The sequence below is a fragment of the Excalfactoria chinensis genome, chromosome 21 (genome assembly GCF_039878825.1).
Source record: "Excalfactoria chinensis isolate bCotChi1 chromosome 21, bCotChi1.hap2, whole genome shotgun sequence".
Classification (NCBI taxonomy): domain Eukaryota; kingdom Metazoa; phylum Chordata; class Aves; order Galliformes; family Phasianidae; genus Excalfactoria; species Excalfactoria chinensis.
In genome coordinates this window covers 4,830,995-4,856,270 of record NC_092845.1, presented here as the reverse complement: position 1 = coordinate 4,856,270, position 25,276 = coordinate 4,830,995, and the positions used below count along the sequence as shown (strand labels likewise).

Here is a 25,276-nt window from a genome sequence, read left to right as displayed (position 1 = left end):
GGTCGTTTTGTTCTGCGCAGGATTAAGTACTTTGCAATGCAATCATTAGATCAGGTATTAGGAGAAAGGTGCCTGCAATTGCAACAGAAAACAGAAGGACAAATTCCCAAGGAATCGGTCTGGCAAAGCACAAACCATCTTCCATCCTGAATCAAAGCTGAGGTTCAAATGGAGCATATCTGCACCCTACCAGCACTGGTTTCTCCAAACACCTGTCAGCACAAAAGCTCACCAATGGTCAAAGCTTTCCAGGTGAGGATGAGAGATCTGGGAGCAACACCAAACAGAGCAATAAAAGCCTTCTCGTATTCTGAGTTCACAGTTCAAATTGTGACCCTGAGTCACAATTTTTAGCAGCCTGATGGCAAGCAGGGAGCTTGCTCCGAATGATGGAATCCACACCGTACGTGGGGACACACTTGCAAGCAATCAGCTGCGTGCATAATGGCTCATAGACATATCACAATGTATTTCTGTTTCCTTTTACCAACTCACTCAAGAGTTAAATGCAGCATAGTCTGATCACTGCAAGCAGTACTAAAGCACTTCACTAATCATCAAGTCAGAGCAGCTTGGACATCTTAGTGAGATATCATCAGAACACCCACACCAGATAGAAAGGCAACAAAAGCTGTATCTCAGGTGCTCTCTAATGAGACATGGACACAGCCCTGTGTGTAACATTCCATTCGGATGGGATCTGACTGCACACAGCATTGGTATTAGTGAGAGCAGAACCACAACTGAGTCTTGCATGGAAAAGTCCATCTCAGTGGCAGTCTGACCAGCTGCCTTTGCCTGAGTCCTTTCCATTCTGCCTGAGCTAGCTTTAGATAGTGGAAAGAATGGTATAATACGAATAACCGTCAGCTGTCTCAGACAGGGTTCAGTAAAAGCTCCCCTAACATCAGCATCAAAGAGTCACAGCTGTCCCTGCTCTGCCCAGTTGGTGAGGAGAACATTTCCTACAAGGACCCTGCTTCAGCTTTAGCCCAGAGCTAAAGGGAAACAAAGTCCTCTTACACCAAGACAGGGGAACTGTTTATGTTCATAAGCAATCCTGTGTGGGCAGAGCAGCTCTAAGATGGGACTTCTGGCTTTATTTAAGGTGTGCTATGAAGGCTGAAGCTTGTGCCTACCTGAAATCCGTGCTTGCCCCTCCACCAGGTGGTCAGCTCCTTTGGTGGCATATCAATAACAGACACAATGTCTCCCACCTGCAAGAGATTGGCAACATCAATCCCAGCTTCAACAAGGCTGGAAGGAAAACACCGTTCAAAGGGCTGCATTCTTCTGCACTGCAAAACCTTGAAAGCTTGTGAGCAATTGCACCAATGCAGCTATTAAGAGATTTGCCTTTGTAAAAATGAACGTGGAGCTGGAAGAGTTGCTATAATATATAGCATATAGAACACAGCTGTTCAATAGGAAATGGTTCTCAAAAGCAGCAGGCTCTCTGCCAAAGGGTACAGAAGTCATCCTACAATATACAAAAGAACGTCGTTATAATCATGGCTACAAAAAGGTTTGTTGAGATTCAGCTCCTGTGTGGCCTGAAAATGAGCAGACAGGGCAGATCCTCAGCAAACACTGCAGCTGGGTGTAACCAAAACTTCCACCTGATATTTTACGTTTCTATACTGCGCCTTGTACCAACTTGCTCCACTGCAGGGCCAGCTGAGCCTGCTGGCAGCGAGCTGGAAGGTTTACAAGCAGGAATTGCAATCCCAATGCATTTATTAATACAAAGACACCAACAAACTGCCTGCATCCTGCACTGCATGCATCTGAACCTGGAAGATGACAGACCCACATGTCTTTTGGGGTTGGAACTGGATGATCATCATGGTCCTCTTCAACTCAGGCCATTCTGTGATTCCAAAGGTGTCTGAACATATTCCCAATGCATTCACACATTACACTGTACATGACCACGAGGAATGCCAATGCCTTTTAACTACTTACCTCAAAGGAGAGCTCATCTGGTGCCTGGGCAATATATCTCTTAATAACATGAGCAGCAGCAATAGCTGGAATGTTAATAGATGACTCCTCATGGACTAGCAGGTGGTTTCCCTTGTTATCAATCTGAAACAAAGAGCACGGGCGGCTGTGAGGCAGCTGAGGACAGGCAAGGAGGCATCTTATTGGTGCTCATACATGGCAGAGATTTCAAGTTGATTCATAGAGACAGCACAGCTTGAGGGCCCCCAGAGCAGAGCAGCATGGAGAGGCATCACAGGGCACAGCACACACAGAAAGAAAGGGGAAGAACAATTCATGGTGTGTATTTCAGAAGGTCATATATCCCCTCCATCCACTTAAGAACAACGCCGTATCTGGCAAATGGGAACAGATCGTATTTATTGTTTCTGTAGCTATAAAAAGGGAGAAAGAAAGAGGAGGAACACCAGAGAAGAGACAGCCCCAAAAAAGGAGGGTAAGAACTGTCTGTTTCCTGTAACCTATTCCTTGGAGACCTCATGGACAGGACTGAGGTGGTGGTAGGCTGACCCAACCCTTGGATCATCAAAAGTGCCATTGGGTTATAAAACTCAAGCAGGACAGGACAAATGCATCTGTATGTTCATAATGCCTTTTTGTACTATAATTTTTGTGTCAATCTAGACACCTGCAGTGAGGAAATTAAGCTTTCAGGACAGCTTTTCTATGACACCTATAGATCTGGAAGGATTATACCTCTCTTGAAAGGCAGGAGAGCACATCTGTGGCTCACTCTGGTGGCTAAAGTCAGGGAACAAAGAACAACCAGAGCTTCACAGCATACCTCCATCCATGTCAGGGCAGGCCCACAGTTGATCTTATTGCATGCGATGGCTGAGAGACGGGACAGGTAAGCCATCAGCGTATGGGTGACAAGCTGCAATGGAAAAGAAACACATACAGTTACTCTGTGTACTCTGAGCAATAGAAGAGCATTATTGACCCTCTGTACTGAATGGCAGAAGCCCCACAGTCTGCAGTAGGGTACTGATTTCAACCATTGTGTGCAGTTCTAAAGCAATCAATCCTCACCCAGTTGGCACTGAAAGAACACAAACTCTGCTTTACAGATCCCGGATAGATTCTGCTTTGAATGCTCAGAATGGCTTCAATTTTCTGATCTCCCTTTTCAGCTACACTTTGCAGGCAGGCAACATTCGCCTTCTGACACAGCATGTCAATGTTGGTTCATGGTTGTACTTGATGGTAGGGGGCAAACACACAAGCACGGGGCCCAGAGACAAGTGACCTGTGAAATGAAGCAACGGGCCCTGCCTGTAACTGGAATACACGCTTCTTCCCACAGCCAGACTGCAGCCCAACAGAGGCGGTTTTGTCATGCTCTGCTGGCTCAAATAACCCTCTGTGGCCACACATTGCATTGTCTCTCTCCTTGGCTTTCAAAATGATGCAGCCAAGATGCACCTGCTACTTCCCAGCAAATTATTTCGGACATGAATGGACCCCCAAGTTATCCACAGCAAAGAAGCCAACCAGCATCCTGGCTGAGGCACAGACAGCAAAGTCTCCTTCTGGATGCTCTCCGTAGCTGCACATTGATAGGTAAAAACCCTCAGGCCGTTTCCCTTTAAGCCACTGTAATTAAAGGCTGGAAAGGCTGCCCTGCTCTCATTACCTGAGCTGCTAACTCACCTCCGGGCTGTCCCTCAGCACGTCGGAGCGGGGCAGCTCTGCCAGCTGGGAGAAACGCCGATCATAAATGCAGAGGTGGAGGTGTTTGTCCAGAACTCGGAAATCCTCGTAGCTCCGCTTCACGATCCAACTCTTCCCCTGCACAGAGAGAACAAACCCACGCGGTTACAGACTCACCAGGGCTGCTGAGATGAAGGAAGGGATGATTCCAGTAGAAGCAGCAGACAGCTCTGGAGAGCCCGTTTTGCAAAGCATTTGGAAGTGATGGAAGTGCCCCAGCGATATTTACGTGTGTTAATTTGCACTCCAGTGGGTCTGCATGTGGTCCTGTGGTTGTGGGACCCACCAAAGCTGTTAACGGCCCCCACCTGATGGATCTTTGTGGCATTTTGTGAACAAGACATCTTTGCACAAATGTAAGTTGCAAAATGGTTGTATAAATAGCTTGGCATCAGATCCTGCATCAGGTGAAGAACATGCAAACAAGGATCTGAGGGCAGCACCGGGGCTTGCAACATTTCTGTAGATGCTTCCAGGCAAATCTTCAGCTGACTTTAAGGGGAAAGAAAATCTATGATGAATAACAGCACTATGTGAAAATGTACTCCTGAGTGCATATCATCTCCCCAATTAAAACCATTGACGAGATGCACACTGCTTGAGGGGACAAGGAAGGGGCCGCGGCAGTGCAGCGTAGTTTACCCTGTGAAGCTTTTAATATCTAATGACTAAACGCTTCATGGCCTATCATGATCAATACAAAAACATAATAGCGTAGCAGTTTACAGGTCAGAGATCTTAATGAACAGTTAATCCTCTCATGCAGCCCAGAAGATACGCTATTTCTGTTTCACACTCACGGACTCTGAATCAGTGGCCATGGACATCCCCAATATGATATCCCAATATCCCAACTATTTCCATATTCAAACCAATGGATGACCACAATCTAGTTTCCAATTGCAGTTGCTTACTGGTGGCCCAGATGCAGACAAGCACACTATACCCTATTAATTCCAATGGGATGTGAGGACAGAGATGAAGCTAAACACACAGACAAGTGATTTCCTGAACTCAGGCTTTCAGTTACAAACTGGGTACGACACATTTCACAAAGACAAAAAATCAAGTCCCAAATGAAGATGTCAGCAATGCCAACAAAGGAGCTCTTGCTGTGTTTAAAAGAGGAAAAGAAAAACCTGACAGCTGACTTTGACACAAAACCTCTCCAACAAAACCAAAGGTTTCTCTTGGAATCTCATCCTACAGGAACATTCCCAACCGTAGTTAAGGAATTTCTCCCAAAATGGAAAATTCTCTTTCATTTCTTCCCTTCTTACAGTCTGATCTTCCATTCCCTCATGCTCTTCCAGGCTGTGTAGGGCTGAGTCCATCATGAAAGACCAGTGAGACTTCAGCATATTGCACAGAGCTCCTGATTTTCTCCCATAATCAAAGCAAGAAGTGTCATGCTAGAAAAATGATTCAAGATTACCCAACTGATGATTTAAATTCCACGGAGCCAGAGATTGGAACCTTCCATTTGTAAAACTCTGAGATCATAGATGGTAAAAGGCTACATGGGCTGCACCTCACAGGACACAGAGACAAGGATTCTGAAGCACAGCTCCATAAGCAGCATTTATAGCTCTGCTGCTCACACAGCCCAATGGGGATGACAGGCAGCCACGGCCAAGAGAAGTTTCCACACTCCCTCAAACACAGCTGTGAGCTTGCAGTGTTTCTCCCTGCTCCCTTGTCCCAGCATGAAAGCTAGCACTGAAGGGCACAGCGTTTCCTCTCCTCCACACCTGTGATATGATCCACTTAAAAGCCCAATACACTCAGTTTTATAACAGATTTACTGATACGCCATCCCCTCCTGCATAAGGGAAAGTAAAAGGACTGTTTCCAGCTGAAAGTGTTTAAGTCTGCCCAGATACCCAACCCTTCTGTCCATCAATGCATCTTTCAGGCAGACAGGGTGCTATGCTGAGCTCCAGCACGCACAGCCTTCCTGTCCCATGGCCTGAGCCTGTTTTCTCTGCAGCACCTACAATTTATTTATGTTAAGACAGGAGCAGACCTTTCTCTTCTGGTTCAAATGCTCAGTTCCTGAGAGAAATCACACTGACGCTCCCATGAACCTCACCAGTCCACGTGGAAACCAAGAGCAGAGAATGAGATGAAAGAGCGCGGCAAAAGTCACTGCAGTTTGACCCTGCAGAAAGGGAACACCACGTATTGAATAGCTGGGAAAGCGCCAGCACCCACCAGAAGGGCTCAACTCGGCCGTGCAGTGACTTTTACAGCTGTCTGGTCTCGGGCTCTGTGTGTTATTACAGCTTGACCCTAAAGCCTTTTTCTTTTCTTTTTTTTTTTCCTTTTTAATATGAGTCACGCTGGAAAACAGCTTTAGAAATTCAGTCAAAACAGCAAACAAGGCTGATCAGATCCATTCTGAGCTGGTGCTGTAGGTGGCTTTATCCGAGCTCAACACCATTTACCAGATTGCCTTGGATGATTTCACGCCTTCCAGCACTATTCTTACAACCTTAGGAAAATTACAAACTTTCAGATCTAAAGGAAGTTTGTGTTAAGGCAACATGAAGCTGCTTTACTTCTGAATGAAAGCAGTCACCCAGCAACAGCCTGAGACTTCTCAGCTCTCATAGTGCCAAGTTCCCCTCCAGCCCAGGGAGGGATGCTCACTCATTGCTCCTGGTGCTGCCCCTCAACAGGAGCTCCCATATATTTTGGTGAATCCTTCATAGCCTTATTCCACAGAAGAAATTCATCTCTTTCAGCGCTAATTACCCATTGATTTCAATCAGCGCGGAAAAAAAGGCATTTCAATGGAAATCACTGCAGCTCTCCTCACTTAAATACTGCAGTTCCTTGTGTCTCTGATTCCAATTACAGATAGAAACACCAGAAACAAGCAGGAATGCAAGGCTGCCCAAGACCTGGTTGGAATGACAGCAGCACCGTTCCACTTGCTCTGACCTATTGGGGAACTGACCACAGCCAGATATCTGCTGATCATTATAAGGACACTGTGCATACTGAAATACAAACCTGCCTTTTCCCTGTGCCTGGAACATGCTATTATCTACTGGGCACAGAACCACAGAGAAGAAACACTGCTTCATCCAAGTAAGCCAGCACCACACAAAACAGCACCAACAGAAAAGCTTTGAACATGACTTCCCCGAGGTCAGTAAACCAAACCAAATCAAATAAGCCCTTCCACAATGACTTGCCTGAGGTCAGCTACACTGACAGCAGCTTAGACAGATATAGAACGTGGTTTTCTTGCATCCCATTCCTTGGGCTTAACACTGAAGCAAAGAGCAGATGTTTTTTTGTTTCAAGGTTTTGTTAAAACTAATCGCCAGAGATGAAAGATTTTGTAGGTCCCAAAGCAAGAAACTCTGTTTGAAAATGGAACCAACAAAAACCAGCCTGGTTACAGTTGCCATCAGCACCGGAGTAATTAAACAGGTCAGAAAGCCCTGCTATATTAGCAAGCAGGTGTGTCAAAGATGACCAGGAAAGCAGATAGAAAGGAGAAAAGTTATTTAGAAAGCAGAGAAAGAGAAGCAGCTCTGGAGCACCACTGACTGAACTGGAGCTGCAGCCAAAATGGAAACATAGCTGCTTTGCTGGCAGCTGCACGTACCACTTTCAAGAGATAGACTGGTGCCAAGAGCTAGGAGACAAAGTGTTGCAGACAGGCCATCCTTAACAGCTAATATCCCTGGTGGGGTCTTTTAAAAAGGAAAACCAGGAAGTTTAAAATAAACACCGTACTTTTAAAAACCACAAATTGGTTAAAAACGCATCATTAGACAAGAAGAAAGTCGGCCTCCATCATCTGTCAGAGCCTCAGCTCATGACTGCAAACTTGCTCTGCAGCATGCAAAAGCATCAGTATGCAATTATGTTTAAGGACTGCACCCCAGCCTGTCTGCAGTGGGCAACCCTGGAAGCTCAGAGGGTACCCTTCCTTGGCCAAGGAAGTGGAGATGCCTACAAGGCACTGACCTGTATCATGCTTCAAATGCAAATCTGGAGCTGGGACCTCAAAGCATTCACTGAAGGAATGGGATGTGGGGTGAACTGGCTACGTTCAGCACTGTAGCACTGTTGCTTTAAGTAGCTCTGCAGCCTGCAGAGGATCACAGTGCATGAAGCCTTTGTCCCAAGTGGCTCTCAGCTTTCCCAAATAAACAGACGCAGTGCAATTGCCATTGCAAACACACACGTGTTCAACCACCATAGGAATAAACACCGATGCAACCAAGAGAGACAAGAACATCCACCACAGTTCCTCTAAGCTGGGATATGAACCAAACCCAGCTCTTGGAGTTGTCAAACAAGTAAAACTGAGGACAAACCGCTCCACTGCAATGCATTTCCACTTGCTGAGCTGAAGGCAGGAATTGCTGTCTCCTCGCAGCACTCAGAGCCAACTGCTCCCTTCCATTTGTGGCAGGCCCTGCCTCGTCCACACAGCCCCATATGACAGCCCCAGCCCTGCCAGAACTCATCGCTCACATAGAGAAACCACAATCACCGTCCTGTCTTTTTAGATTGCAGCACTGAATTGCACTTTTGCTTCAGAGCTAAACAGAATGCAGTTTAGATACGAGAAGATTGATGTCTGTAACTCAGAGCTTTCCTTCTGAAGGCAAAATGCTCAAAGGACACGACATGAACAAACCACCACAGAATCCTAAAAGGCTCTGCTGCTTCATGGGACAGAGCAGAGCAAGCCTTCATCTTTGGTGCACTGAAAGGGCAGCCTGAAATGCACCCATGCGTGCACTTGCCAAAAGAACTCACCTTAGCATAAGCAGTTCTGTAACAGCATTTATCTCTGCAGTGCTGCTCAATAAATGGCTCAAGCCCAAACATCTCAAGTGTACAGAATTAAGAAAGGACCACGTTGACCCCATTTCTACAAAATACGTATTTAAACAGAGGAGAAAAAATCATCAGAGTGCAGTGAATGGGAAAACTTAAATAGCAAATCCCGGCTGCTTTTCAGCTCTTGCTATTGGTACTCGGTCTGCTCTGTGTCTGGGAATGGAGGGCAGGATGAGTCCCCCAGGCTGGGCAGCTCACATAGAAGCTGCTGTCGATTGGGGCTGCTTCTGGATTCACTACACTGTGCAACACAGAAGGCAGCAGTTAACTTCTGGAGAGCACAAATACACTGTGGCAAAGGTAAGCAAATGGCACAAATCTTCCACTGCGGAAAATGAACTATTGCAGAGTTATATATAAACCCCACGATGAATGGAGAGGGTATGGTGCAGCATGTTTTTACAGCAGGGAAAGGACACAGCACAGCATTAATCTGATGGATGCAAGCACTGCCCTACCCAGATCAGCGTTGCGTGGCAAAGCTCTAAAGAACAGCCTGTCAGATCCTTGTCCTTAATGATTATCATCCTAACTAATGAATGAATTTATCCTTTAATATCATCACAACAGCTACAGAGTAATAGATGTAGATGTTAATTATGTCATTCTTAAAGGCTTCTCAAGCAATTCAATTTCTTCTCTCTTTTTCCTACAGATGCTACTCCACTTTCAGAAAGCCCAGAGCAGACACTACACCTTGCCAGTGCTCTGGTAGTGCCTGAGCTTTGAACACAACCCAGCCACTCTCTCCAGGCTGTTTGCCAGCTTCATACATTCTTTATTAACCCCACCCCACTGCTGTCACTTCGCTTTAATTTATCTCTACCGAGAGCAGAAGGCATGTAGTGTATGACCTAAGATCAACCGTTCAAGCACAGCACATCAAGTGATGGATTAGTATTGCAGGAACAAGGAGTTCGGTTGCTTTCTTTTGACTAACACAGAACAACCTTCCTCATCCGAGAAATGCTTAAGGCAGAGGTTTGAACTTTTGAGATCATCCGGAAGGACAGGCAAGAAATATTTGATCCATGAAGGCTCACAGTCAGGAGTTTAAATATTTTGGGAAGTTACAAACTGGTACCAGGTGTCACAACAGGGATTTTCAAGCATGTGATGTGCCCAACTCTCACAGGCAAACTGGTTGGTGAAGCTGTATTTCTCCAGGCACTTCACTGCAGTCATCTTCAGGCAAGAAAGCAGAGCAGACCCTCGTGCAATGTATGCTCATTTTACACCTATTGGTTTGGCTGCACCACTACAGACAGTGCTGCACCACCCAAGGGGGAATCCAGTGCTCATCCCCGGTGGGACTCAGCAACAGGCTTAGAGTGAAGCATTATCTGAATTTACTATGCAACACAATGACAAAGCAACTGCTTTAGTTTAGCAAACTCATCCTTAAACAACAAAAGCAGCAAATGCTATACTAAGAAAGGAGAGGCAGGTAACACATACCCTGAGGAAGAGATTCTGCCTTGGGTAGGATCCAGCTTGGATACTCCACAGAGATCTATCCCAATCTTTTAGATATATATAATACATACAAATGCACACATACACTATTATATATGTGTGTGCCAGAATTTGGCCCTCAGAGTCCCATCTGTTTTAAGAATTGTGGAAGAAATTTCACAGCACTTACACAGTGACTGTTCTCGAGGTGTCTGAGCCTCAATCACACAAGACAAAACTATTGTATGTTAAAGAACAAGCCTTTAAGAGAGGAAAAAAAAAGCCAATCATACGAAAGATTTTTGAATGCTTGACTCAAAAATCCTACTGCAAGCAGTTGTGGTTTCCAGTAAGGACTCTCACAGGCAGATGGAATCAGCAAACAGTACTTAAGACATCAGAGACTGAGTAAGACATTTGCTTCTGTGAACGTATAGTCTGCTCTCCTCTCCCCACAAACCACCCAGGATGGGGAGTCCGGACTTTTCTGCCTATTGGATCTCATTTTTTCCTGGCACTCTCTCTCTATTGCCCTGAAACACTCATTACTGCAACCACACCGCCAGCCCTGGGATGCTGGATGGGGTTGCCTTCAGGGTTTTGCAAAACTGTTCTTCAAACAGAAGATAACGAGCTCGAATCTTGTGCAAGACAGAGCCGGGAGATACGAGTGGCATATATATGCGTAAATGCCTTCATGCACTGCATCAGAGACCTTATTCTATCAATCAAAATGAACACAGCACAGACACAGCAGGAACAGTGCAAAGAACTGTGCATCCCATGCAACAACATGGAGCTGCTCAACTTACTGCCAGCACGAGGTCTGCAAATGTGAGAAGAAACATGGAGAAAAGCCACGCTGGGACCGTGAGAGCTCAGTGCCCTGAGATCAGCATTCAAGAAACATTGAGATGTTGTACTGAGGGATGTGGTTTAGTGGGAAATACTGGTGATAGGTGGGTGGTTGGACTGGGTGATCTTAGAGATCTTTTCCAACCTTGGTGAGTCTGTGATTCTCTATCTTCTGTTTTTGCAAAGCAGCTTTTAAATGCACACAGATATCGCTCTGATTAGCAGAACAACTTTTCTCTGTGTCCGTCTGAGAGATCAGGAAGACTTTTGCAAGCTGCTGCAGTAGGCTGGACACCAATACTAGCACAACACCCAAAGGGCAAGCAAAGTGAAATTTGTTTTATAGGCTTTTTTCCCCCTTCCTCCATATTTTTGGCCCAATACAAATGAATCCTGCCAAAACCTTTCTCCACTGTACTATCATTCCATGAGCTATTTCACACCTTCCATTTAATTCGAATGTGGAGCCAAATCCATCCAGACACCACTGGTATCCATTGCGTGACAGAATGGAATCTTTCCCTGGACATTAGGGGAGGCCACGAGATGTCAGGGGTGAGGTATCTCCACAGCACAAATGATACTCAGCTGTGCGGCTCCTTCCATGCCTTTCCTTTCATTGAATCCAGATGCCACGAGTTTCTCAGCTTCGCAAGGATCTGAGAGACAGGCACAGACTGACACGAGATGAATCACAAACTCGGGGCGTGGAGACATTCGAGACGGTCAGGAGGATTACTAAATGCAAAGGTGACTGGTTCTGTGCCCATCCTTTAAAGTGATGAGGCCGACTCCCATTGCTTTCATTTTAGTTTAGTACAATACTGAAAAAGAAAGCAATAGCTCAGCAGCTGGGCACGACTTACAGCCTCTGCATCTACTGGGCAGCAGCTCCATTCAGTCTGGCTGCCAACTGCAACTCCCTTGCGCAAGGCACAGACCTCACCACGCTGTCCCCAGAGAAATCAATTCTCTGTATAACATTCTGAGACATCCCACAAAGCATCCAAGGGCTGACAGCAGTGTAAAACTGCAGGACAGCTGGGCTCACTGGCTACAGCGCTGCCAATACCTTGCATGCAATTCACTGCTGCTTGCAGCTCCCAGGGTTTGCTCCTGTGCTTACATATCCTGCAGGTCCTACAGACCCCTGAGGGTATCTCAAGTCTTCAGATCCCTTAAACCCCTTGAAAAATCTTACTGGAAGTCACTGGACTCTGCCCCACACAATCCAGTGCAGGCTGCACACACATCCCTGCTGCTTGCATCCCTGCTGTGCTCCCTACAGCCACCAGGCACGCACACGCACATAGCTGAAACATGCATGCTCTGTGGCCCTGGATCATGCTGTGCAGCTCTGCACAAACTGGGGATGGGATTATTTGCCTAAGGGATTTGTTTCCTTAAGACTAGCTGGTCACAGCACCACAGACAGCATCCTTCTGAGGGCTGAGCTGGAGGGAAGTGGAAAAAAACCCACACATGCCGCAGAGAAGTGCCACATCAAAACATTATGAGGCTGCCTTACTAAACACAGTGCAACACAGGCTGCAAAACAACTCAGGGAGAGAAAACATGGCATTTACCTGGCAAGAGACCTGGACAAGGTAGACAAGTTCCTTGGATTCACAGCCGTTCCTCATCACTTCGCTCTGTTCTTCCGGGAGTGAAAGCTGCACCAAGGGAGTGGGGAGAGGGTGGGAAGAGAGAGAGAAAGAGCAGGTCAGTGAGCAGGGCTGAGCCAGCCATGGAACAACGCACACAGCACAGCAGTCACATCAGCTCGCTCCAAGACAAGCTGAGTCTCAGGGAAGCAGGGAGTGGAGCCTGTCTGCAGTCATCATATAGGAAACACTCAGCATTCATGCCTTGAACAGACCCTCTGATGCCATTGGATCCCGGCATCTCACCTGACAGTTTAAAAATAAAAAAGTATGGTTCAAAAATAAAGCAATCATAGGAAGGCAAAGGGTTCGAGGCAGGGATTAAACCTCTAGCTTAGAAATCTGCAAATTAATTGTTCCCCAAAAGTATCTCCATAATTATTCCCCTGTCAGATGACCGCAATCCTCCCCAGTTTCATCCATCCCTTCTCCAGAAAGCCCATGAGATCTCCCCTTTGACCACTCTTGGGCTTTTCCCATTCCACCTTCTTAGCACACTCTTTTCTTGGCTTCTGGACATTGTTTTGGTCCCACTGATACATTCCCCCTTCAGAGCAAACTTTCATCTCCAAAGCTTTTCAATGAGAACTTCATGATGTTTCCGTGTTCCCATGTTCTCATGAAGGTGGAGTGCAGCACAGCCCTGAAAATCAACCCAATTTCAGAGGGCCTTTAACACAGTGAGCCAATACATGGCAATATTTTCCATGTTGGTCAGGTTCCGTGGAGCTGCAGGTCGATCAAAACCAGGTTTCCTACTCAAGGAGAAAAGTTTCCATCCCTTAACGTGCCCTGTGCTTATTTAGGGTCCATGCACCCACTCCATCTGCCCACGATGGAATTCCAGGCCCTGCCTCATACAGTACATCCCTGCAGCTCTGCTCCTCTGTGAACAGGACAGCCAGCAGCCCAGCCATGAAGTCACAGCACACACCTGCAGCAGCTCCTTGACATGCACAGGACCCAGTTCTGTGCAGCGTGAGACAGGGTAGGAAAAGGCACGGGTCCGGCTAAGACAAAGGTGAAATTGCATCACCTTTCCTCTTACACGTACTGTAATGTGCACCCATTTGGATTCATGTCAAGCCAAGTCTGTACACGACCTCTCCAGAAATAGAAAGTGAATCATCCGTAGGCGTGAGGTCCCTGTGTGTAGGAGGGCTGAGTTACACCAAACTGAGATCACTTTTCATTTGAAAGAGCAGAGCTACCTGAGGATTAAGCTGCTGATTTATATTCACTGCCTTCACACCCACGTAGTTTGCTTTCATTTTAGGGCTTCTCGGTGTCCCCTCAGACAAACTCCTGGTCTATGTGTGCCAAAGCAGAGATGAAGCAGCTCCTGAGGGGGCCCATCAGCTGTGCAGCAGTGCTCTGAATGTCCCTTCTGGGCTATGGAGAAACGCATTAATGTCGCTCCTAAGTTACTGAGATCAGTATATCCTCCAAACAAAATATCCTACAGAATATAAGTGCATTAGGCCTGCTCTGATTTATACAAGCCTGTGATTCTCTACTCTGCATATACTGCCCAAGAGCCGACATACCAAACCCTGGAGCAGGTATAGAATTCCTCCTCCTCCTCCTCTTGCATTACATGACATCAAATCACTGCATGCCACTGACCAAAAAGAGCTGCAGTGATTCTGAATGCAACCAACAACCGCCCAGCAATGAGTAACAAAAACAGACCAAACAGCAGCAGAGATTTCCAAGAACAGGAAACCAGCCCTGGAAGCAAACACAACCTCACAGAACCCATCCACTCCAATGGCAACAGTTTCAAATTGGTATTTTGGAAGACAGAATGAAGTTACATACCTTGTTGGTACACAGTTCTGCCAGGAAAGAGCAGCACCTGCCAGCCAAGACTTTACTGATAACATTTACAGGCAGGGCTGGCTTAGAAATGCTGCTGGTTCTTGTGGTCTCCTTACTGTCAGAGAAAAAGCAGCTCATCTCCAGTAAGCTACCAGCTAAGGCAGTGATTACAGGAGTCCCCTGCAGAGTGATTTACCGGCTATTCCTCTTGCAGAGACAAACAACAACACGGGATGGAAAGCCAGTTATGATATGGCACGTGAACAAGTCTTACTCAAAAGCATGGTAACTTCACAACTGTATGCGTGTGCAGAACGAAGGTTAGCAGGAACAAAACAAATGCTCTCTGCTGTCCTCTCTGAAGTGGCTTTGGAAGCTCCTTCTGCTCTCCCTCCAAGAATAATCCTCGCATCAAACTCTGGCAGGTCTGAGCTTGGAGCAAAGCAGCAGGCGCTTTACAGTCTCATTTGTTTGTCTGGAGCTGCACGGTGTCAGCTCTAGTGGATCCCTGACCCTGAGCAGCAGGTGCATCTGCTGACATGTCTTCTCCATGGGTCTACATGCAGGAAATGCAGCGCATCCATCACCACCACAACACCTGCCATGCAGCAATGAGCAAACTGCACCTACCTGTGCACAACACAATGCAAATGCATGTTCTCATCACGTGAAAAATGCCTTTTATAGCCAACTAAAATAACCACGGGCATAAAATGAACACAACTGCTCTCTCTAGACATTATAATTCAGTTTGCTGGGAAGGAATCAGGCTGGTTAGTGGGTGCAGCCTCACTGGGTGCTGGAGCCATCCAGCTGTGCTGAGCAGCACCAGGTGCAGCGCTGCAGGAGGGAGGAGGGCAGTGAGCAGCCAGGCATGGGGCTGAGCTGCCCACACAGCCAAAACCTCCACGGGGTTCATCTCAAACACATCACACATCTGTAGGAATGGCAGAACGATGAAGAACTGTTTTTTGCCAGGAGCCTTAAGTCAGTGGAAAGGCTGACGTTCCCCCTGGCAGGAGATGTGTCATTGTTCCAAGGAAACCTGGTCATCTTCTTACGTTTTTCCAAGATGGAATTTAAGGTTAATTCCTTGGCAGAAGCAGCCAGGCACACGCAGCCGAAGCTTCTGCTGCTCAAACTCAGCCATAGCAAAAGCTCATTAAGTTTCCAAATGGCTGCTGCATCCAATGGTGACAATAGTAGCAATGAGCTTCTTTGCTTTCTAAACCACAGCTTCCAGTATCTCCTTGATGTCTGTCCACTTCACCTTCTCTCCGCCAGAGCCATTCCTTACTTACAAGCAGAACCCTTCAAAACCTCTTATACATATATTATATATATATGAACTCATTATTTTATTGTATTTGAAATTCTACATTGGCAAATCTTTATGCACAGTGAATCATTTTCCAACCAACTTCTCCGACAGTCCAAAAGTCTTTACCTGCAGCCTTCTTCCCCCTCTCCAGAATATACCTCGCTAAAGGTACTCATTTTACTCCCACACAATTCCCCATCTTCTGCTTTATCCCTTTCACACCGAGCTGTGCCCTCAAAGCAGAACATCCACAGCAGAGCAGGTTTGCTCAGGCACAAATAACACGAAGTTAAAATGAAAGCAGAGCCAAGAGAGCAACGTTCACAAAATATTTCTCTATCTGATGTTCCATTTATTGACTGCTCTTTGAAACCAGCCCTTTGAATTCTCCAAAGTGGCACCTGAGAGCAGCAGAAATCAAACAGAGCTCAAAGAAAGGCACCTCCTGCCATGGCCCCGGATGACTGCTCTGTGCTGGCAGCGCCGTGACAGCACTGCACATCTCATGTGCATGGGATGCTGCGCACTCACTGCAGACAAGCAATGAGTTTTCATGTCAGTTTTGCAAAGCTGGTACGGTACAATAGGGTACAACCATCACATAGATTAATGCTGGCCCCGGAGGTTTGCTAATATCAGCATTGAGGTGCACTGAGGAATGCAGTTTGGTGTTTGCATGTGGAATTCAGCTCGGCTGCTTCTCTGCAGTAAAGATACAAACTGATCCCAAGGAGACAGCCTATTTCTTCTACTTGGGCTGCACTGAGTACAAAAGAAAACATCACTGTTCCAAGTAAGGAGGTCACAAGAGATAAGGGGGAAATTAAATGCTGCCTTAAATTCTCCTCCTTGCAGAAACAAGTTCCCATCAGTTCACAGGTGTGCTCAGAAAGCCTAACTTTAATAAGTACGAACATTAAGTCAATTTAAAAGGTTACAGGAAGCGTATTTTGCCCATAGTAACGTACGGAACTATTTTAAGTTTGCCAATTACATGAGAAATGCTTCCTTCCTACGGCAGTGTGATTATTCAGCAGTCAGCATCCTTTCAGCTGAGCATCACTGCATGGACCAACAAACCCTGCCAGTGCTTTAGGCAGGTGCTCACCCCCAGCAGCACCCTCAGCTGCTTTAAGCATTCCAGAGGTTGGAATAGTTCCATGTGTGCCTGCAACCACAGCAGGTTTCTAGTGGGGTTATTTTGTTTTCAGTATAAGCTCCCAATGAGGCAATGCCCTCAAGCTGTGCAGTTCTGTCCACCCGAGAGACTGAAGCAGCTGAGGAATCCTTTCAGCTTCTCTGCAAATCAAAACTGCTGGGAAGGAGGACTTTAAAGGCAGAGGAAAGGATGCAGGGACCCATAGAAACGGAGCTCCTCCATTCACATGAACAGCCCATGCAGATAGCGAGCAAATGGCATCCTTGTGAGGCAGCAAAGAGCAGCATCTCCTGAGAAGAAGTAATTAAGCTCTGGATTTTGCACCTTGGAGGCTGGCTCCAGGATGTAACGCTGGAGAAAGGTCACCCTGCCCTGTTTGCACACTGCTGCTCATAGATTTCTGCTCACAGTGTGTGTTTAGAGCAAGAAGCTGTGCTTGCTAAGGCAGAGAACAGCCCCAATAGACTTCAGTCAGACAGCACAGAGCCTACGTGCCAGCAGCAGCCAGCTTCAGAAATTCAAATGCTTTTAGCACTGACCGAAGTTATCAGCATCAGGCTGACGGGTGTTCATTTCCATTCTGTTGCTCCAGCTGAGAACGAAGAATTTGTTTTCTTGATGATGTAACCACCTTGGGTTACAGCACGTGGCTCACTGGGTGCTTGTGTGTATGCACATCCAGAAGCATGCCTTGTCAGAAAGGATTTGCAAAGCAGTACAAGGTGCAGGGAATGTAACACTCATGTACGTGCTCGGAAGGACTCCTCTGCAAACACAGCAGCCTCGGTCCCTATGTTTTTAAGTTCACCATAGGATCGGTACCAGACATTCAACCCTGAGAATCACAGGTAATCAATTAGACAAGAGCAAGTCGGATTAAGAGATACTAATGCACTCTGCCAGTTATAGAAAGTAAATGTGAAAACAGGGGGAAGAAAAGCCTGTCCCCTGAGCCTGTTGCACAGAGCAAGAGAGATGAAAGTCAATTCCTAGCCCCTTCCACACATCCCAGCCCTGCACATGGCTCTGGAGAGGTGGTCTCATCCACTCCTGCTGTCGTAATGCTGCTCTGAGACACAAAGCACAGCAGGATCCAGTTTGTACTTCTGTGAAGACAAATTCAAGCCTAACCTTGATGGATTTCGGCTCTGACTGCAGTTAGAAAGGCACAACTTCAAAAGACTTAGCCCTAAAGTCCCTGATCCAAGGCTCAGCTGCCAATGCAGGCAGCTTAATTCTATGCTGCCAGAGTTTGTTGTTTTAATTCTTAAGCCAAACATATTTGATGCCTAAGCTTGTTGAGACACACAGTCCCACAGAGTTGTATCAGAATTACTTTGCCCAGATTTTCCTGTATCAAATTGCAAGTGTTTCCTCATGTGGTCTCCCCTGTTTATATCCTCCAAATGTGTAAGAAGGTCAACCTTCATAACCCATCAAATATTCATTAAAACTTCTTAGATGCGCCCATTAGGGACTCCATTAGGCAGAAACAACTTCTTCGGGTCTGAAAACGGAATGCTTTCATGACATTAAAATATCTGCTGTTATCAAAAACAAACTAACCAACAGCCTGCTCCGTGCTCCTCAGCCTTCTGGTGCATCAGCCACCCCATCCCAGCTTTGTAACACCACGTTGAGGGTGCGCTCTTATCCATTCATCCAGCTCACTATGAAGATGTTGAACAATCCCAGACCCAGCACAGACGCTGGGGAACACCAACCATTCTTCCAACCAATGCAGAGATGCTACAAGCTGAGAGAGGTCCATATGAAATGGGGAAAAATACAGAACTGCCACCAGATTGCTTTACAGATTTCATTCCTAAGTAGATGGGTGCTTTTTTTGCTTCCACGATGACCTCATTTTCTCCTCCCTTTCTTGTGGGGGAGCTACTTCCAGTGCCTGAGGTTTCAGAAGACAGCATGAAACATGACACTAAGACCAGAGCTTGCCCTGGGTGTGGGGTGGTTGTGCTCTGCCAGGCATATAGCAGGGTACTGAGTTCCACATGGCAGCCACAAGCCAAGTCCTGCATCCAGGAGCTGTGGCCACAGCTGGTGCATCACTGCCAGAACGTATCAGAGAGTACAGATGGGTGCAGGCACTCCTCCTTCTGCAAAGCCATGCTCTGGAGACCCGTTAGGCACTGCTCAGTGCTGTGCCAACCAGGCTCCTGGTTATAGCAGCCCCTGGGATAAACACAGTGTACTCTTAAGCACTGCAGGGTAAATTAATGGAATCTGATGCTGGCTCCATCAGCTCCACCAAGAGACAGATTGTGGAATGGAATACAAGGGGAAAAGCTAACACATCTACGATGGAAATCAAAATAGCTATGGCAAGAACAGCTCATAGAGTAAACCCAGCCTCAGAGATACAAACGCATCTGGCTCCAGTAAATACAGAGCCTCTATTATGGCACACTGTTGATTAAATGCTTGTTTTGTTGCTCAGAGAGCACGGAGCACACAGCTCTGACAGGCAGAGCAGCACGATGTCCACACTGAGCACCACCACCTGCCTGAGCAACCCTGGCCAATGCTGCCCTGCAGCCCCACATGGCTCACTGCACAGACAAGTAGAAAATAATCATAAAGAGGTGCCCTCATTCACATATGCAAATCTGCTGCACAGAATAAAAGGCTCATTGGGCCACGTGCAAAGCAGGGAGCAGATAGGCAGGAAACAGGAAGGGCTTCAAGTCCAACTCTCCTGCACAAAAGACACGGAGAGCTGAGTCAGCACAACGGAAAGGGTTACAACACATCAAGTGCTTACAGAGACTTGAGACTTCCCAAGGAAGGTGCCAGGGTAACTCTCACCATTATTTCACAAGGGCCTTATGCATGCTGCATGCTGATCTCCACTGCCTATGCGGAGTTTGGGACAGCATTGAACCATCTATGGTTGGGAAAGTCCAAGTTGCAAACACTGATCCTGTCCAGTTCATGGATCTGTGGTTCTATGGCTCTGAATGAGACAAACAAACCATGCCATTCCATAAGTTCCCTGCCTACAGTAGATTCTTCTGTGCTTGCCATCAGCAATGACATGCAAGGTGGGCATTACGTGCCCCTGCACCTGGTTAAAGATTCACCCACATCTGCGTCCCACACAGCTCCATCTCAGTGTCAAACAGAAACATATACAGATGCGTATAGGGCTCTTTGTGCAGCCAGAACTTCATACAAGTGCATTCTCTTCAGCAATAAACGTTGCTTTATAATCCACAGATATTTTTGAAAGAAGCAGCAGGAAGGATCAATGGGAAGGAAATATATTATGAAGTATCTTCATTTTTAAATGACAAAGGGAGAGCTCTGAGTATTGTTAGCAGCAGTTCGGAGCACATCCAGCACCATAACATGCAGCACAGCCCTTCTTTCTCTGCCCTGCATTTCTCTAATTAGTGTAAGTGTCACTGAAGTTAATATAAATGGATCAGAGCAGCCATTCACTTCTGCAGAGGTAGGAACCCTGCACTGGGCTGTCCCAGCCCCATTTGCAGCTATTTTCTCCTCCCTCATCAATACTCCTCTCAGACTGACTCGCTCAGCACAGAACCTTCCAAAAGGCCATGGGTTAATCCCTCCAAGCAGTCCCACAGCTTGCATGATCCTCATCTTTAATATCTCCAGTGCAAGACAGCCTACAAGAAATGCAATGCACAGCCCCTGCAAACTACATCTGCTAATTCTGCAAAGAAATCACTGCCTGTTAAACTCATTCCAATCGCTCTTTATTGCCACATTAACGTTTGGTGCCATCCTCAAGGCTTTCTTTCAGCTGCTTTTGTTGCTATTACACGGCATCAGCAAAACAAAAAGGATCGTATATCAAGCACAGAGATCACTGAAATGCTGCATACTACTTACCCCTGCTACAATGATCTATTCTTTCCATGGATATTTCTTCCCCTAGCCAAGGCCTAGCAGTTCCAGGTCTCTCCTCAGTTTCCCAGCAGCTAATTGAAAAAACCTTCCAGGCATCGGCTCTGCACGGCGAGAGCTCCAAGATAGCAAAATCCCATTGAACTCCCCAGTTCGGCTCCCTCGGCTCTCCTCTCTTCCTGGTGCTGCTGCTTCTTCAGCTGAACGTGCCTATGAATAGCATTTAAGATCTGCCTCCATAGCCCCGTTAGCCGTATCCACACTGCCCATTTCATGCTCAATTTGCACTGCAGAGAAGTCAGCGGTGTTCCTTTCTCTCCCGCTCGCTGTCTCATTGGAAAGGTCCCACAAGACAAGCCGTGGAGTTTAACAAGAGCCAAGAGAAACAGAGAGGGAGGGAATGCATGCAGGGATTGTGTTCAGGCGCAGCACAGAAGTCTGCTGCTACGGCTCAGAAGGAAGGAAAAAAAACAACCAGAATGACAGCAAACTGCCATCACATGCCCGAAACACAGCATAGCTTACTGCACGCCGATTCCTCATCCCTCTGCCCTTTCCTCTGGTATCAAATCTGTCAGAACTGAAGCTCCATGAAATTCCTCTCAAGTCCCCAGTGCTGTGCAAGCCCAGATCCATGCAGGATGTGTGCTCCGGCACAACGGGGCTCTGTTTGCTGCATGTATTCTCTAAAGGAAACAAGTATTCCAACGCTGAAAAGTTTGCTGTCACAATCTTCCCTATTCAGCCCACAGCTAAAAGCATTTGCTTGTCCGAGGGGTCTGCACTGCAACCAGCAGCAACAGGATTTCATCAATCAGTGCCTGAGCACCAATAACTGCTGATAAGGAGAGCAGTCCTTCCTTTGAGCCCCAGATTTGGGGTTCCATGCTCGTTGTGTGTGGTCACATCAGCATCCAAAGAACCACTGCCACCACCTTCCCAGCACCACTGCTAGCACAGGACATGGAGGTGCAGCCACAGAGACACACTGACCACGCATGCAGTTCTTATGCCATCCACTCCTCATGCTGTTATGTCAATACCTGCCTGGATACCTGACCACAACCTGGTTGTCCCCTGCAGCCCAGCCCATGGAAGCAGGCAGATCACCATGATTGCTTCCAGGCACCAGCAGGAGCTCACCTGAGTATGTACAAGGTTGTAATAATATAAACAAGCTCTCTTCCTGCATGCTTTTCAGGTTATGTCTCCAACAAGTAAATTCCATGCAGGAAGTGAGTGAGAGTTCCCTGTCATCTATGTGGAAATACCACCACTTCACTGGGAAGCTGACTGGGTGCTCCTGGTTGCTGTGTTTCCAAGCACAAGCTGCAGATCTGACAAGATTGCTTCTCATGCACCTAAACACACAGCGCTGTGGTGCACCAAGAAAACACACAGTAGGAACTGAAGGAATCAATCCTTCCAGCTGCTCCTTTGCCCATTGGAACAGTGACTCCCAGCCTTCCCCTCACCCACTGCTCTCTGATAAACCACAAAGCGATGACTGATACAGAAGTGGTGCCCCCCAGTGACGTGCAGGCTGGTCTGCCACAGGCACAGAGATTACAGAATGAGAGGAGAATCTAAGGCAAACCAGATCCTGAAATGCTCTGCAAAAGGCAGGAGAGGAACGTGGGAACAGGTTAATATGCGTTCTTGCTATGAGGCTTCCAAGAAAGCCACATTTCTCCTCTCACTGTGCACCTACATACAACCAGCATCCCACCACTGAGAAAGCCTCTGCCTGGTACCAGAAAGTGCAAACTCCAATATGAATACCCTTAGAACTGGGAGGCCAACCAGTTAAGAACCAGCAGCCAAAAAGCAAAATCCAGTCTGTCTCCAAAGGAAACCACCTTTAGTCACTCCTTAATTCCCCCTGGTGACTATAATAACAGCAGGCATTTGGAAAGAGCCACTCTGATACATTAAGGGCACATGCCCACTCTGCTGTGATATTCGTTACACCACAGGCTGTGCTCAAAAAGGGAAAAGTAAATATTTTCCACGTTACTGTTCAAAGCAAAACCAATTCAATGTAATGATGGGTTTCTATCACCACATTTGGCATTTTGGAAACACAGCCCTTCAGGGCTCTGATAGGATGCTGCCATCTTTGGTACAAAAATGCTCCTGACCTCCCACTTCTGTCTCCAAAAAGCACATTGTTGGAAGCTCATGGTCAACTGTGAATCATTCCCAACACTGTGAAGGGCTCCAGTTTTAGTTGTTGTTGTTTTGGGTCTGTGTTGATTAACACATGTAAATGAAGGCATCTGGTGTTACCTCTCCGTTTCCATTTCACACCCTATTAAAGTCTGATTTCACAATTAATTGAAACCAAAACGAGATTACTCAGAAATTAATCCTCTCTGGCAGCCTGTGCTGTGGTTTAGTCATCACCTGGGGAGGCACAGATCCCCTCCTGGCAGTATCTAGAATGAAACATTTTGGGCATCACACAGTGATACCAAAACTGGTGCTGGAAAGGAAGCGCCTGCAAGCAGACCCATCTTGTTAAACACTCGTTGGAGAACACAAGTGATGAAGGCATGTTTCTCCTGCACCACATCTATTCAGCAGCAGGTCCAAAGAACAGCCAGGTCAGGTCACAGTGTTCCCAGGCTGGTAAGGGATCTGAACTCAAGCTTATTCATAACCACATTTCACAAGTGGTAACAGTGCAGTGCTAAGAGGAAACTGGATACAAAACCTTGGATGTGTCCTAAAGCCCGATCAAGAAGCAGATAAAAGACACAAAATCAGCATATGCCAAGAGAAAACACATCCTCAGGTCATCATATGATTCTATGATAGGTAAACTATCACTGTTTCTCCTGTCCTTCCCCACCCACAACCCTCACCCCATTCTGACACCACCAAACAACTGTGAAAATGAGGTTTGGGACAACTAGCACTCCAAGTTCATTGCAGCCAAGGACAACAGCTGTCCTGAATTTCCAGAGCTGGAGAAGCCTGCAGTCCCGTGCACACTAGATGGCATTGCACTGCAAATTATAGCAGAGTTCAGGCAATGATTTGGAGAACATGAGGAAACTATCCTCCCCATTCAGCCACAAATGGAAGGCTGGGACAACTGGGGGTATATTTACAGTGTAGGGACAATGGGGATGGCTCTGCCAGAAGGGCTGGCTTGGGGAGAAACAAAGAGCCTCTTAAATTAAAAGGAGCTGCCTATTTATTTATTTGTTTAGAAGAAAAGTGACTTTACCCCCAAAACAAAGCGCCCTTTCTTCCCCTGCAGAGCAAGGCCCCTTGCTGTGGTCATTGCCACCTCCCCTAGAACACAAAGGTGCCCAACCAGCCACCCCAAGTAGACACTGCTCACTCACTTTTTCTGTTTCCTCCCTCACTAAATCAATGTTAACATTTTCCCCCACTGATAAGAACCGAAGGCACCAGAAAGAACAACTCATACACCTGAAATGTCCTCGGGAGTTCCAGGGGAGGAAGAAGAACCACAAAGAGCAGCCCCCAAACCACTACTGTGATGGGAGGGAGAGCACTGTGCCTTCAGAGCTCAATTTGCTTCATCTCACCATCAGTCCTTCCTCACCATCACAGTTCCTAAAGATTCCTTCACCTTGCTCAGAGTGCAGATAGGTTTATTCTGTGATTTCTCACCTCCAAGCCATCCAAACAGAGGCAATCTGTTTTTAACACAGAGACCAAATCAGGAGCTGTGCTGTTTAATATCCCTTATTTCACATCTATACAGCAGCAGCAGTCAATGAATAAGGAAGCCCCATTTGCACAAGCACATTCTCCCACAGCAATCCTGGCCATTAAAAGCCTTATGCAAGAAGATGGATAAACGTGGCAGGGTTCAGTGGGTAACAAGCCACCATCAGAACTGCACTAAAAGCTTCAGAAACAGACTGCAGGCAAAAGCCAACAGGTTTTGCACATCACATGCAAACAAACCACATCTTTCCGAGCCACAACCTGCAGGCTTGAAACAGAAAAGCAGTGGGGAGGGGGAAATTAGTGTTACTACAACCACATCTAAGAACTCCTTCCCCAAGTAAAGCATCCTTTATTATCTGGCCAAATCCCAACTCCTCCTGCTGACAAAAAGAGCAGCAAATGAAGGAAAATAATCCCCTTTTCGTTGGCAGGAGGAAGTGATAAAAGCCAAGGGGAAGCTTAACTTTATTTCCTCCCATGAGCCCAGAAGTGGGAAAGATCAACAGCCACTCATCTTTACGAACGAGGCTGTGTGAAACGTGGTGCATTTGGCATTTACTGTGCTTACATCCCCTGGTTTTACATAAAGCTCAGTCTGAAAACACTGACCGCTGAATGCATCTTCATGTTAACACAGACTGAGCACAGAGCTGGGGGGGCTGAAGGCTTTTGTTCAATTAAAGAAGTTTAACAACCTCTGACAGCACCACTGTAATTCCTCTTATAGTCAAGCTCAGAGCTTCGCTTCTCAGCTATTCCTAAGCAACCAAAGAGATGACAGATGGATTGAGAGTATTTAAACATACA

The 25,276-nt window shown here is 46.7% G+C and overlaps 1 protein-coding gene across 6 annotated transcripts in view; it reads right to left on the bottom strand.

The window, feature by feature from the left end:
- ARHGAP32 (Rho GTPase activating protein 32) overlaps positions 1-25,276 on the bottom strand; it is a 127,096-nt gene that overhangs the window by 39,978 nt on the left and 61,842 nt on the right. For 4 of the 6 annotated variants that reach the window (XM_072355023.1, XM_072355026.1, XM_072355025.1 and 1 more), the window contains 5 exons: positions 12,486-12,572; positions 3,658-3,795; positions 2,789-2,881; positions 1,966-2,088; positions 1,140-1,217 (listed from right to left, as the gene is read on the bottom strand). In XM_072355023.1, coding sequence (XP_072211124.1) covers positions 1,140-1,217; positions 1,966-2,088; positions 2,789-2,881; positions 3,658-3,795; positions 12,486-12,572 — 519 coding nt within the window. Of the gene's footprint in view, positions 1-1,139; positions 1,218-1,965; positions 2,089-2,788; positions 2,882-3,657; positions 3,796-12,485; positions 12,573-20,743; positions 21,068-25,276 lie in introns of those variants that run through there. The other 2 variants (XM_072355027.1, XM_072355030.1) reach the window with 2 other exon arrangements.